This window comes from Nesoenas mayeri (genome assembly GCF_963082525.1).
Source record: "Nesoenas mayeri genome assembly, chromosome: 16".
NCBI lineage: Eukaryota > Metazoa > Chordata > Aves > Columbiformes > Columbidae > Nesoenas > Nesoenas mayeri.
The window spans coordinates 6,487,050-6,500,268 of record NC_137562.1 but is presented as its reverse complement, the minus strand read 5'-3'; the positions used below and the strand labels follow the sequence as shown (position 1 = coordinate 6,500,268).

Here is a 13,219-nt window from a genome sequence, read left to right as displayed (position 1 = left end):
CTAATCACACTTAACATAAAGAATGTTAAAGCAACAATAGTTCCCTTCCTAAGCATGTTTAATACTGCTGCCATAACAACATGCAAATACTTCAGCTTGCAACAAAGATATATTCATTCCACCCAGTGTTTATTACCATGCTTTTTGGTAAGCCCACTTTATATTATTACTTCTAATATATTCACTAATAAAAAATTTTAAAGACATCCCCTACATTTGAAAATGTACCTGAAATCTTTCCAAAGGAGCATTATTTTTACCAGAAGTCACTAAATAAATCACTATTTTTTAAAAAAGCATACTCGCCAGATATTCAAATGAAGCTATAAAGCACCTCTGACACTGGTAGCATAAATAAACTTGCTGAATGCTTATTTGTAATCCTAGAATATTGTATTACAGTAGTGCTATCCATCAAGCTACAAGACAGCAATTTCAACGCTAGCAAAAATCCAAACCCATTCAAGATTTTTATTTAAAGAAACGTTAAGGAACAGATCTCTAACAGAAAGGATGGATTTTTGCGCAGAGTATTCACAATGAATTTATCGAAATGGCTCACGGAATTATCATAATAACACGAAAAAGGCAGGAAACGCTGCCCAGCAGCCGGAGGGCCTGTGTTTTCTGTCACGCCCGGGCTGAGCCGCACGCACGTTGCGGGTGCCCCTGGCTGCGTGACAGCTCGGGGAGACTCGCCCCCCACCCCCGGGCCGGGGGTCTCGGCACCTGCCCCGGCATCAGCTGGAAAAACGCCCTCCTCTCCCGCCGTGCGCCCCGCGGAGGCGCAGGGCCGCTCCCGCCCGGTCTGCCCCTCCCGGGCGGCCCCGCGGGGCTCGGGCGCTGCCCTCCGCCCACAGCCCCGGCGGCCCGTCCGCCGCAGCGGGGAAGGTCGGCCTGAGGGAGAAACGCGCTTTTCCGGAACGCGCTGCCCCGCTGGAGAAGGCGGCGGCCGGGACCCCCCCGCGCTCTCCCCTCAGGCCGCCCTCGGCCCTGCAGCAGCGCCCGCAGCGCGGGTGGAGGCGGCGGCGCAGCCGCGGCGGGGACCGGCCCGGAGGGACCCCCGCGCCCCCAGGGGGCTGGGGGACGCTTCCCCGCCCCGCGGCAGCGGGAGAGGCCCGGCAGGGCGGGGGGCGGCGGCGGCGCTGAAGGACATTTTAGCGGCTGGTGCCCAGCCCTGGCCCCCTGAAAATGGCTGCCGCTGGAGCGGGGCCGGAGAGCGGCCGCACCGCCGGCCCGGCGCGGGGACACGGCGGCCGCCTCGTACCTTTGAATTTGAGCTCGTGCTGCGGTTCGAGGCTCAGGACCTGCTCCGCTTTCGCCATGTTCCTCCTCCTCGGCGGTGGCGGCACCAGGCGGAGAGAGGAAGGGACGGGGCGGGAGGGGAAGGAAGGGGAGAGGGAGGGGAGAAGGGGAGGCAGGCAGGCGGGGCGCGCCCGGCTGGTTTGTTCACCCCCAAGCGGCCCCGCAGCGGCGAAGGGAGAGGCGCTGCGGGCGGCGGGGCGGCGGCGGGCCGGACACAGCCGGGCAGGGCGGGCGGCGGCTCGGCAGCTCCCGGCGCACACGCTGCCCTGGCGGGGACGCGGGGAGAGGGCGGGAGGGAGGCGGGATGATGCAGCACGGAGCGGCCCCGAGAGCGGCTGCGCTGACGTCTGGCACCGCCGCCCGCCTCCCGCCGCAGCCGAGGGGCCGCCCGGCCCGGCCGCCCCCGGCTCCCTGCGCGGCGCGGCGCGGCGCGGCCCGCCCTGCCGGCCGGCAGCGGGGCTCCTCACCTGCCTCTGGGGGCTCGTTTGGCTCGGGCTCCGTCCCTGCACTTGCAACGTTATGGCGGAGAAAGATGTCTAATTAATAATGAAGTTTAATAATCTCGGAAAATCATTTTTTGTAACAAGTGCCTTAGTCCCTAGTAACAGCCTGATGTTTTAGGCCTTGATTCCGTATGGCCTTAGTGCTGTCACTTCCCTACCGGGGCAGCTCCAGCCCCGCCGGGACTGGCCGCCCCTTCCCAGCTCCCAGCGCTGCCGGGGACCCCGCGGCTGGAACCGGGGCCGGGAACCGCATCCCGGGCAGGGGGGATCAGGAAGCCGCTGTGTGCGGTGGCAGCGCAGGCCATCGGGCATGGCTGCAAGGCCGAACAACAGCGTTACAGCAGCAGAGTCCTGGCAGCTGCCAGCAAGCTGCAGGAAAGACGAACTTTTTAACAAATAGAGACTCTTGAGGTAATCTCAGTGATTTCAAGGCACCCCCCCCCCCATTGTTAAGTAAAACGTAACCAAAGTTTTGGGTTGTTGGGTTTGGGATTTCTGTTTTGGGGTGGTGGGGTAGTCGGGTTTGTTTTATGTATTGCTTTAGTGAGAGGCTTAAAGTGAAGTTGCAATAGCACTGTAGTTTTTTATTTTTTCTCCTCAGGTTGTTTTAACATTCTAAAAGCTCATAATAATTTATCAAGCCATTGTAAAGCTTGCTAAAGTCAGCGGAGGCTAAGAAAGAAGCAGAAGTTTGGGATGCCCATGCTGCCAGCACAAACAGGTAATTTCTATACACTAAGAAGTATTTGCTGGGAAACCAGATTTCAGGAATATGGGACTTTGGGAGGAGATACCATTTGCGGAGATAAAAAGCAACTGTATCAACATCGATCAGCTTCCGAAGAATAGCAACTCAGACTGTAGAGTAAGTCTGATTAGCAAACAGGTAAGAAGTGAATAGAAACAGGTAAGAGGTGAATACAAATATGGTAAATAATAAAACACCGTGAAAATTCATTTTATCCCACTAGCACAATCTGTGTGATGCAGGTTACCTCACCTCCACACCAGTTCTTTGTATCATGAATGTTGTTTTCCTTTGTAATTGCCAAAAATGCATAAGGTAGCTAAAAAGATCTGGAAATCCTAACAAGAGGGTTGTTCTCATTTCTGGCAATAAAAGCAATGGCAAATGACTGACGTGTGTGTTAAAATTCACACCGCTAAACAGGATGATGACATTCAATGCTCTAAACACATCTCAACACTTCAGCTGCTCTTGTCCATGATAGTTAATTCATTAGTTAATTCATTTGGAGTCTAGGATGTTCTTAGTTTATTATTTTTTGTTACCTATGGGGGAGTTAATTTATAGCATAAACTACAGATTATGTCATAGCATTTTACTAATCTCAAATCAGGAGAGAATTGAGTTCACTCAACGCTTTGGAGTAGAGCACTCTCTGGCTGATGTCCTGGAAAGGTTATCTTCTTTCACATAATCTCTTATTTTTATAAACAGATTCTCTTACTGAGCTAGGCATTCTCAGTCCAGTAATTAGTAGAAAAGACAAGCTTTATACATACCTGCAAGTTAACTGGAAACTAACAGTGAGGAGTAAGACACACGAAACTTTATACAACTCATCGTCGTATATAATAATAAAAACCCTTAAGTAAACAACTGCTCAGTGTTGCTGCCCAGACATTTCCAAGTTCTACTTTTCCTGAAAGTAACACCCTTAAGCATTTGATGATCCACATCTTAAAGGTTGTGCCAAGTTGTATCATTTCACCGCAAACGGCAGCTCTGAACTTACCTGCTTGTATTTGAAGGACTCACCCGTGTTTCCATTCAGGCTGAAGTTTTTAGAAAGCACAGCATTGTTTATGCCAAGTTGAAAATGAGGTAGTCCAATGAATGCAGGTTGCCAGGTTTTTGTTATATGTAAATAACGTGTACATTTAATATTGTGCAGATCAGATTCACTGAAATGGGCATGTGTGAAGGCCACCTGCAATACTCTGTCCTTATTAAAGACAAAACAACCCTCACTTTATTAAAAATTCAGCCACAAGACTGGAAGTCGACTTGTTGCCCTGGTGGGCTCTTGATTAACAAGGGAAAATAGGGACAAACACTACAGGGAAAGTCTGAAGAGTACCCGAAAGCTTTGTCCTAGAGCAATTTTTAAGAACAGTTTCATCTGTTACAAAACTTTTACCTTAAAAGCTATGAAAGACTCAAAGTAAAACATCTAATACTATGTGTGTGCAAATGAGGTGGTTTGCATTTCGTTATCTAGATTCCCTACGCAAACACAAGTAAACGTGTTGTTCTTTATATTCTAGCACATTCCTTGTGTTTACCCTTCTTATACTCTCTCTCTGATGCACGTTTATACCACCTTACACAAACACATTTGACACTCTTCAAAAGCAGTTTACACGCATCTAAAAAGTTAACTTAAAACTAGTAGGTACTGAACAATAAGTTCTTCCAGGTCTCTATGAACAAGAGGACAGTCTGTGTTTCCTGCATATGATCTGCACAGTTAATAGAAATTTGTATCCAACATCTTCAGGTGAAATAACAGGATCGCAGTATCAGGACTTCTTTTTCTTATTTACGCTTTTGATGGCTGCTATTAACTGAACATGTTAGACTTGCATCACGCATTGAAACAAGAAAACTGCATCTTTTAAGCATCACGTAAATTAGATAACTCCAGCCAGCTCCATATGTTTGTGCTCTACAAAACCACCAAAGTGGTTTAAAAAGAAAAGCAAACTACCAAGCAGCTGGCTGTATTAACAAATAAGAAAGGATCCCTTTCCATCATGACAGGAACCCACAACACTGTGCAGATATTAAAAGCCCTTTACAGTTTGGATTGACAGAAACCTGGCCTAAGCAGTCAAGAATTTTACATTTTATGCAGTCTAAGCTAAAAGCGGCGTATTAAATAACTTGACCCTGGTGGAATTTGTCAGGCCTTGCACTGGTTGACAAGGCTGTGTGTGGCCAGCAGTGTCTCAGACATCATGCTGCAAAGAAAGGAAGCGCAACACAAAAGCTGCATTCTCGCTGATGTTTTTCCCCATCCCTTCTTTGTACAAGTTTGTCTTCTGCCTTTGTGTATAGACAAACCAGGGAAAAGCTACAGTTTCTGAATGATGCATAGTCAGTACTTGGGAAAACAGCTATTTGAATCGCCACTCAGGTTCACTTCTGCCATGGTATTGCTTACATTCCTCTTCTATAATACTATTACTATAGAGACTATTTTTAAGATGTTATGAGTTTTGGGACCATTTATAAACGAATCCAGCACATTTATAAACAAAGCTTTTTATTAATAAAATGTTTACACCTTTTTTTTTTTGCACAATACATCAGACTGGTAGTGATTTAGCATGTTATTACACTATAAAAGTTTATTACGAATGCTTAAGCTGAAAAGGCTGTTTACATTATGCCAAATCAACATTTCTTTGTTTGCATTCTATGCACTATATGGGAGTGTAACAATTCAAACCAAAAGGAGAGAACAAAAGCCTGGTTTTCTTCATTAGCATCTACAAACCAACAATACAGACAAACCTGTACACGCTCTCAGGACCAGCCCAAGAGAAGACTAAAAAAAGTCTCAAAACATTCATAAGCTTGGGAAATCATCACTACAATATTTCATCACTAGTAATCCAACTACATTTCATGCAGTGAAGCAATGGTTGTAAATTTGTGCAGTTTACAGTGCTGCAGATGCTCTGTAACTTTGAGCGGCTTAAGTTTGTTTTAATAAGAGATACTATAAGAAGGCACAGACCTTTCAACCTTTGTAACAGGTTAACCCAATCCTCTAACAAAAAGGCAAAATGTTCTTAAAATGGACAAGAAATGCCGATACAAAGGTTAACCTTCACACTGAATTTTACAGGCAAACATTTATAACACACTGCAAGAGCTATATGCACATCAGGTTATTTTTGTGCCCTGAACACACAAACGCAAATGGCAAGTTTCTTGTTCAGAAGAAACCTTCACAATGCTGTCTTGTCTTCACTGCACTGAGGGTGAGGGGAGCAAGGGGGAAGATTGCCAGGAAGTCTAAAGTTTCTTACAGCTATAGAAATGCAATTTCTGCGTCTTAAATCTGTGTCACAATTTCAATGTTGGATACACAATATTCAGAAATAGAAGGTACGAAAAAGGAAATTAAACTGGAGAAGAGTTTAAGTCACATTACTAGAACCTTATGATTATTTGCTCCCTTAGGAGAATATGCTTTTAGTCCTCACTATCTGTAATACACTAGTGGTACATGTCTCAGCTGCTGTATTTTCATAACAGTGTCATAAAGCTGTACTAATGAATTACCTTTTTGTTTACAAATATTCACTGCCTCTGAGGAGCAGGAGACACCACCTATTGTCTAAATCCCACAGGGACACAAAGAACAAAGTGTCAAGAAAACATAATGGATTTCATTGGAAATACATACTATAACGTGGGAAAGAGAAACAAGAAAGTAGCAGTGAATTTATGTGGGTGTCAGAGTTACAGCATACCCAAAAAAACTGGCTGGAGTATCACACCCAGATGAAGAGCGTGACAGCAAGAGTGGTCTGTATCCTTGGACATTTGAAAGAGTAGCAGGTGGTTTGTTCAACACTACATGTGAAAACATTAACAGAAATTAAGCAAAGAAGAGTACCTTCAAAAGGTGATTAGCTCCTTGAACAGAATTCACTGTTAGTGTCTAAGCAAAAAATCTAAGAACCCCAACTTGCAGGATGATGTAATGGGAAAAGCAAAATTATTTCTTTCAAGAAGTCTTTATTCTAGAATAAGAGCAGTTTCAGCAAATGCTGTCCCAGTTTTCAGGGGGACAAGTCATCCTATTGCCTCGGTTTTCCATGTAAAATAGGAAGGCCAAAATAACTCTAGGCCACTGGACCTTTTCTAAGTATTTTTAAATAGCTGTTTACAGCATGTACGCTCTGGTGACACTATGATAAAAATCAAGAGTTGAGTGGGGCAAAAATATGACGGGGAAGGAAGAAAAAGCTGATCCTAGGATCATTTTGTTATGTCAGAGACTAAGCCCAGCAGTACTCTTGGGTTTCAGCACATTTTCATACCCCTTGAAAGATTTGTTATCTGTGACACTTCATGGATAAAGTTGGTAATGCTTGTTTGATTTTTCCAAGTCGTGCATTTTTGAGTCTAGCTGACCAAGAAAGGGTTTGCATTCAAGCTTCTGAGACCTTCACAATACCAGAAGGAATTTTTCAGAAACAAACCCTTGTGTCAGAAGGCCTATTAATTTTAGGGAAATCCATTTTGGCACCTGAATTCTTCTATCAGAAACAAAGACATGTTTTCAAGCTATTTCTTCTGACAAGCCGGAGCCATACGACTCTGAAAAGGACAGCTGACATGACTTTTTTTTTTAATACTAGAACCTATATTTCTATCTTAGATTGGTAATTCACACTGTCTTTATAGAATAAATCTTCTGTTACCTACCATTTCTAGGGCTGTGATCTCTCACTAGGAACATGATCAGAACATTAAAATTTTAAGTTTTCTTTAGAGAATTTTGTGCGGATTTTTCAGCAGCTTAGTTCAAGCGCACATTTCTCCTGCTTCAAATAAATGGCTCATAGCATAAACACAGTCTTGGATTGCTGGAGAACAACTTCCTGCTAAAATACCTAAGACACTTTGTCCTTTCTTGTTGATGAATAAAAAAGCCTCTCTTTTAGAGGCTTGAAGTGTTTAAGAGAGATACACAAAGCTTTTTAGAAAATGACCAGGCAGTGCAGAAGTTTAAGTCAGTGAATTATTCAGATTTTCCTCATGTTTTAAATTATATTTTTCTACGTCTAGGTAGCTATTGCTGCTTATAAGTGAGGTTTGCTACAAGGTGATGAGCTACCCAGTTCAGACAGCTTCTGTCCTCTAAATCATCAATTCCAAAGATAGTCCCTGCAGATTGCTGAGATAGCACACCACAAATAGACTACACCATCCTTAATAAACACTAAAGACTGTTTCACAAGGAAGTCTTTCAAACACCCCTGATAAAGCTTCACTTCCAACTCTTACTCAATATGTTATACCGGAAATTAACACTAAAGTTGATGAGTAATTTAGAATTAACTTTGTAACAAAATCCTGTTGAGGCCAACTTTTATACCATTCAAGATATTCAGCCTGATTTATTTTTTGATCATTACAATGAAGCTCTAACCACAAACATAGCCAGCTCCCAATGAACTGCATACCTCTTGAGCAGGTCAATGGATTAGACGTCCAAATCAGTCAGCAAACATTGTCTCCTCTCTTCCCAAGCATGTGAGCAATCTTTCTTGAGCAGGCTGGTAGCATTCAGTCGGTGTTACGTGCACCAACATCGCAGAGGCTGCAGTCTGTACAAAACACCCCTCTAACCTACTGTGATCCTGGAGCACTTAAAGGGTCTCACTGATACCAGTAGGGATTTCAAGTGCAACGATTTGTTTTGTTTCAACATGGATCTAGTAACACAAATGAAGTATTTACCTTCTTGGCAACAGCAAAGGTCGTTACAAATGTCTTAGCAATTTTCAAACTGCCCATGACAATTTTAAGTAGTTTGACTACTAGATGTTTCTGTTATTAAACATAAGATTCAAGATTTCACCTATTTTAGGCATTTAGTGTGCCAGTTTTCAGCACATATTAAAAATATACTATGAAACTACCTATAGCACAGATGAAGAGCCTGACAAGTCAGCTAAGAGACTGTTTAAGTAATTTAAAGGGTCGGATGAAGACACCCTCCAAAACTTGAGGAGCACATTTGAGTTGCTCTAACGCTTAAGAACTAAACATCTGTCAAATTATATTTTTGTACAAATCTATAACTTTCCTTGGAAAGAACTGGCGTTGTTTAGAAGTTGAAATAGTCATACTTCATCAGTTAAAAATGCTCTGGATCAATGATATGACATGCATCTCTTTACATTTTTACATACGTGATACTTTACCCTTTCAAACTTGCTCTGCAGCAACTAATTCCCTTTGAGAGTATCTGAAAGTCCAGCCTCTATGATGACAAAGTCAGAGTGGAACACATAGAACTTCAGTCCTCAGCTTTTTCAACAACTTCTTAACAGAAAAAAAAAAAGTAATTAAAAATTTAGCTGGAATGGTTGCCAATCAGCACTCCAAACACTCAAAGGCTAATGTGTCTCCAAACAGAGAATCTATGTGGGGACAAAACAGAATCCATTGCAGCAAGCCTAGTGCAAGATGAAAGCATGTGGCCTGACAAATTATTAATATAGAAGAAACCATTTCTCACCAGCAAAAATGAAACAATGAACATGTGCATCTCATCCAGGGAAGACTGCATTCCAGCTTTCAGCTACGGCCAACTCATCAATAAACAGTTATCTTGGCTCAAAAGAACTTACATCAACAGCCTGTCATTTTAAATCGGCACATCTTAAGCAGCCTCACTTCAGCGTTTGTAGTTTGGACAGTCTGAACCACTGGCTATTTCCACGTTTTCTTTAACTGCAGTAATTCAAGATCAGAACTGCAAAAAGGATGAGAAGCGAGCTGGCATTCCACTGACATCCAAAACAGAAACAAGGAGTCTGAGGCATTAAGACTTGGCTGCATTTAAGAAGGGCCAGTTTGTCGCTGCTTTTTTAGTGTCTTGGGGTGGGTTTTTTTTGTTTGTTTTTAAAGTCTAATTTCGGTGTATAGCAAATAAGTGAGGATAGATCAGAAAGCGGTTCATAAAGATTTGCCAAGATATAAGGATCTCTCCTCTGGAAGAACTAGAATAATCTCAATACTAGCCTGGCTCTCACTTTTGCCCAAAGTCTAATATCTTCTTCTCAACTCAATACATCTTGGATAAATGCTGTTAAACCATTTTTGATATCTCACCAAAAAACAGATCTAAACTCAATTTTTACCACATGCTAACAAGCAATAACGGTAATTTAGAAAGTATTAAATTCCTTTTTTTATTAATCTACATGAAATATATTCCCAATATGAGATTTTCCTTCTCCAACTATGATCTTTCCAACTTAAAGAACTTCCAGATTTATTACTTTCAGCTTTAATAAAAGCAGTATTAGCGGTATCACAGTTAAGACACCAGGTGCTTTAGTATCTTGGTATAGAGTAAACTTTGGGAGCACTGTGAACACAGGATGTTTTAAAAACCTTTTTGAATTAGATAACCACACAATTTACTTTTAAAAAAATTTGCTGGGAGTAATAATTAAGATATTTCAAAGAAATTAGGGATTTCCATGACTACCACTGTGGAAGTTCTACATTTAATTTCTAACCTGCTTTTTAATAATTAAAAATATGCCCAAGAGCAAGCTTACTCTGTTCTTTCTTTACCAAATATATTTTCTTCAAGTATTTTGCAAGAGTACTTAAGTTTTCTTTTCATAATTTATTTGCTTTAAGCAACAGAGAAAAAAGAAGATTGTACATCAGGCTGAACAGCAAACACAACTCTGTCTCTACTACAAGACACTTTGTTAAGGACCAAGGTTTTAATGGGGTTTCAAACAGCCTTCATTTGATGAAGATACACTTCTTGGGCGCTCTATAAGCACATAGCCTGTACAACTGTGGCAAAGGAGGCATAATTGACAATGCAGGGTGAGTAAAAGGCATGATAAAAATGTAGTCACCAAATTTCATTAAAACATACTGACCCATTCAAAATCCTGCTGTAACAGTTCACCTGTTTCGCTCTGGAACAGCCCTACAAGAATTTTCACTAATACAAACTAATCTGAAGTACAAGTCCTTTCATTTCTTACAAACTTTTCTACATTTCCTTCAATACTCGAGATGACAGAAAAACCAGGTGACAAAAAGAATAAGCATCAGCAACACGACCTCATTTTGATACTAAAGCTAAACAGCATATTTTAGCATATACTCAAGTCTATTAAGCTCTTTTACTTCAAAAGTAGAAAGTTCCTCACTAGTGCTGGTAGGAAACAAAAAGTAAAAATAAATAAAATAGTACAAATGGGTATGGTCAACCTATAGCTTAATTGACAGTGTACTAAATCCTATACACTGATTTGCTAAAAACCCTCACAGATGAAAAAGCCCAGGAACCAAGAGGTAACGATCTACATTACCACATGTCTTAAGGTTACAGCCTATTTGTATCTTTGTGCCCAAAACAGGCAAGACTGGGTGCACCACAGATGAAAACTTGTTCAACAGACAGACCAGATGCGGCACCAACAGCATTCTCTATTGGCTCTTTCAAATGTGATTAAAAGAGTAAGAATTTCAGTCTGCCTCTGGGTGAACTCACAGTGACAATACCTAAAATGCAGGAAAAAACCTAATAGAGATTCCCCAGGAGTTTTTCCATGGGTGTGGAATGGCAGGAGTGTATAAGATTGCATTATTTTTTACTGTTTTTACATAATTTATAATACTTTAAACACTGGTCTCATAAATATAATATGAACACTTTACACATGCCAAGCAATTAAAGTCGTTCCCCAAAAAACTTTCAGGTCTTATCATGACCACCGGCAGCATCCGTTTACAGCATCTGTTTTCAGTCAGTAACCACTTAATTTAGTCAGAGCTACAACTAGATTTTCTTCAACCAACATCTTCATATTAAAAACCTCATAGGAACAAAAAGATGCTTATAAGCATAACAGTTTGCCTTAAAGTGATTAATGTCAGCATGAAAAAAAGATTGTCTGTGGTTCAAGATCTGTTGCTTATGTCCCCACCCCCAGCGCATATCGTCTTTAAATAAAAAGTGCAAATGGGATTTGGGGACTGGATCGACTCATTTGCCTATTGTCTTCAGTTGCTTATTATGTAGCCATCTCACATCAGATGTCCCATCATACTTTGGATTAGCTACAATTAAAATAAGGCTCACTGAAGAAAAGGAAGAAATGACATCTAACTCCCAGATTCCTCCCACCCCAAGTCCCACAAAGTGCTCATTTCCCTTTTTACGAGAAAAATCCCAAAATCTTGATTACAAAACTATTAAACATTTCAGTTCTACCATCCATAATAGTCACCTTCCTTTCAAGCAAGGCCAAAAAAGTGATGATGGATTCCCTTTGAATGCAAGAGATACTACACTTTTCATAAGTAAACAGGCTGATATTATGATTGCAGTCTCTTCTGCAAGTTTACAGATGTCAGATGAACTGGTCCATTTTTGCAGGACCTCGGGTGTACGAACACCAGCAGATAAAGATCTAAGACTGATAATATAAACCCAATGTGAACCATTAACTTCCAAGACCACCTACTGTATAAACAAGTCTGTTTTTCTAAGGGATCAGTCAACAGCAGCTGCGCTTTGTCACCGATGGTTGTCTTCTTAGTTTGAAGCCCTTACCACTAGACGGGGGGTTAGTGTCAGTTGATGGAATTCTGCGACCTACAAGGAGGCAGAAAAAAATTCATAGCAAACATTATACTCAAAACTAATTCTATGCATTCAGTGTGTGTGTTAGGTGTGTATTCATTTTGTCATATGTCATTAATGACAGCATTCCTGCATAACAGAAGGATGGCAGCTAACAGCCCATAAGAGGTACAGTTCCACAAAAGATGACTAGAGGCAGTTTTAAGTTAATTTTGCAGTTCAGGCTAATCTAGACTTGGAGAGCTAAGCTATAAAAGCACCCAGAGAATATACTCTGCAGGATCCAATACCATCTGGAATATCTTCACTGAGAACTATCATCTTGACCCAAATTTTCACAGATCACCTGCATCAGGCTTAGCACAGAAATGCTTGTGAAGATGCTTCAGTCATTTGATAAGCCTTTAAAATTCACCATTCCTGGTTAGATATTCTTTTATGAGGAGGATTTACGATTTCCCTCCCCCCCCGCCGAGTTTATTCAAGGTCAACTTTAGGGAGCAACTACAGGGTGTTTCAAAAAGGTGGACCCAATTTCAAAGCAGTATATTTCACAATGGCAAAGTGTTACAACTATACAAAAATTTACAGTTTAATGAGTTAGGTTTTAGTAAGCTTTTTATAAATGTTTTATGTTCATTCATGGGCAGGTCATGGTTGCAGAGACATAGTGATTGCAAATTGGGTCCATCTTTTTGAAACACGCCATAGTAAATCAGTGAATCAGGAAGCTCATGTACAGCACATAGTTTTTACATCAATGTATTCAACTGCTTATCAGGACTTGTTTTTTTTTTCTTAAGTCTGATGTTTCTGTAGTTATTCAAAGCTAAACTGCAGTGCACGCACACACACAGATGGCTGTTTGCCCTCTTTTCACAAACAGGCTGACATTGGTGCTGCTGCCTGAAACATCCTGCAAATAATATCGCATGGAATTCACTTCGCAATACTGTCTGCTTTTCATTCACACAAAAAATAGTAATTTGCATCCCCAGCATGAATGAGACA

At 41.6% G+C, this 13,219-nt stretch overlaps 2 protein-coding genes across 4 annotated transcripts in view; both read right to left on the bottom strand.

Annotated features, from left to right (window-relative positions):
• The window catches only part of VAPB (VAMP associated protein B and C), a 30,747-nt gene extending 29,195 nt beyond the window's left edge, over window positions 1-1,552 (bottom strand). Inside the window, exon 1 of the mRNA XM_080354426.1 lies at window positions 1,268-1,552. Within this exon, the coding sequence (XP_080210552.1) occupies window positions 1,268-1,325 (58 nt within the window). The 5' untranslated portion in view covers window positions 1,326-1,552. The remainder of the gene's footprint in view (window positions 1-1,267) is intronic.
• Window positions 1-13,219, bottom strand: part of RAB22A (RAB22A, member RAS oncogene family) — a 39,703-nt gene that overhangs the window by 14,044 nt on the left and 12,440 nt on the right. The window contains exons 7-8 of one of the 3 annotated variants that reach the window (XM_080354428.1): window positions 12,090-12,220; window positions 5,103-8,907 (exon numbers count right to left, since the gene is read on the bottom strand). In XM_080354428.1, coding sequence (XP_080210554.1) covers window positions 12,123-12,220 — 98 coding nt within the window. In that variant the 3' untranslated portion in view covers window positions 5,103-8,907; window positions 12,090-12,122. Of the gene's footprint in view, window positions 1-5,102; window positions 12,221-13,219 lie in introns of those variants that run through there. The other 2 variants (XM_080354429.1, XM_080354427.1) reach the window with 2 other exon arrangements.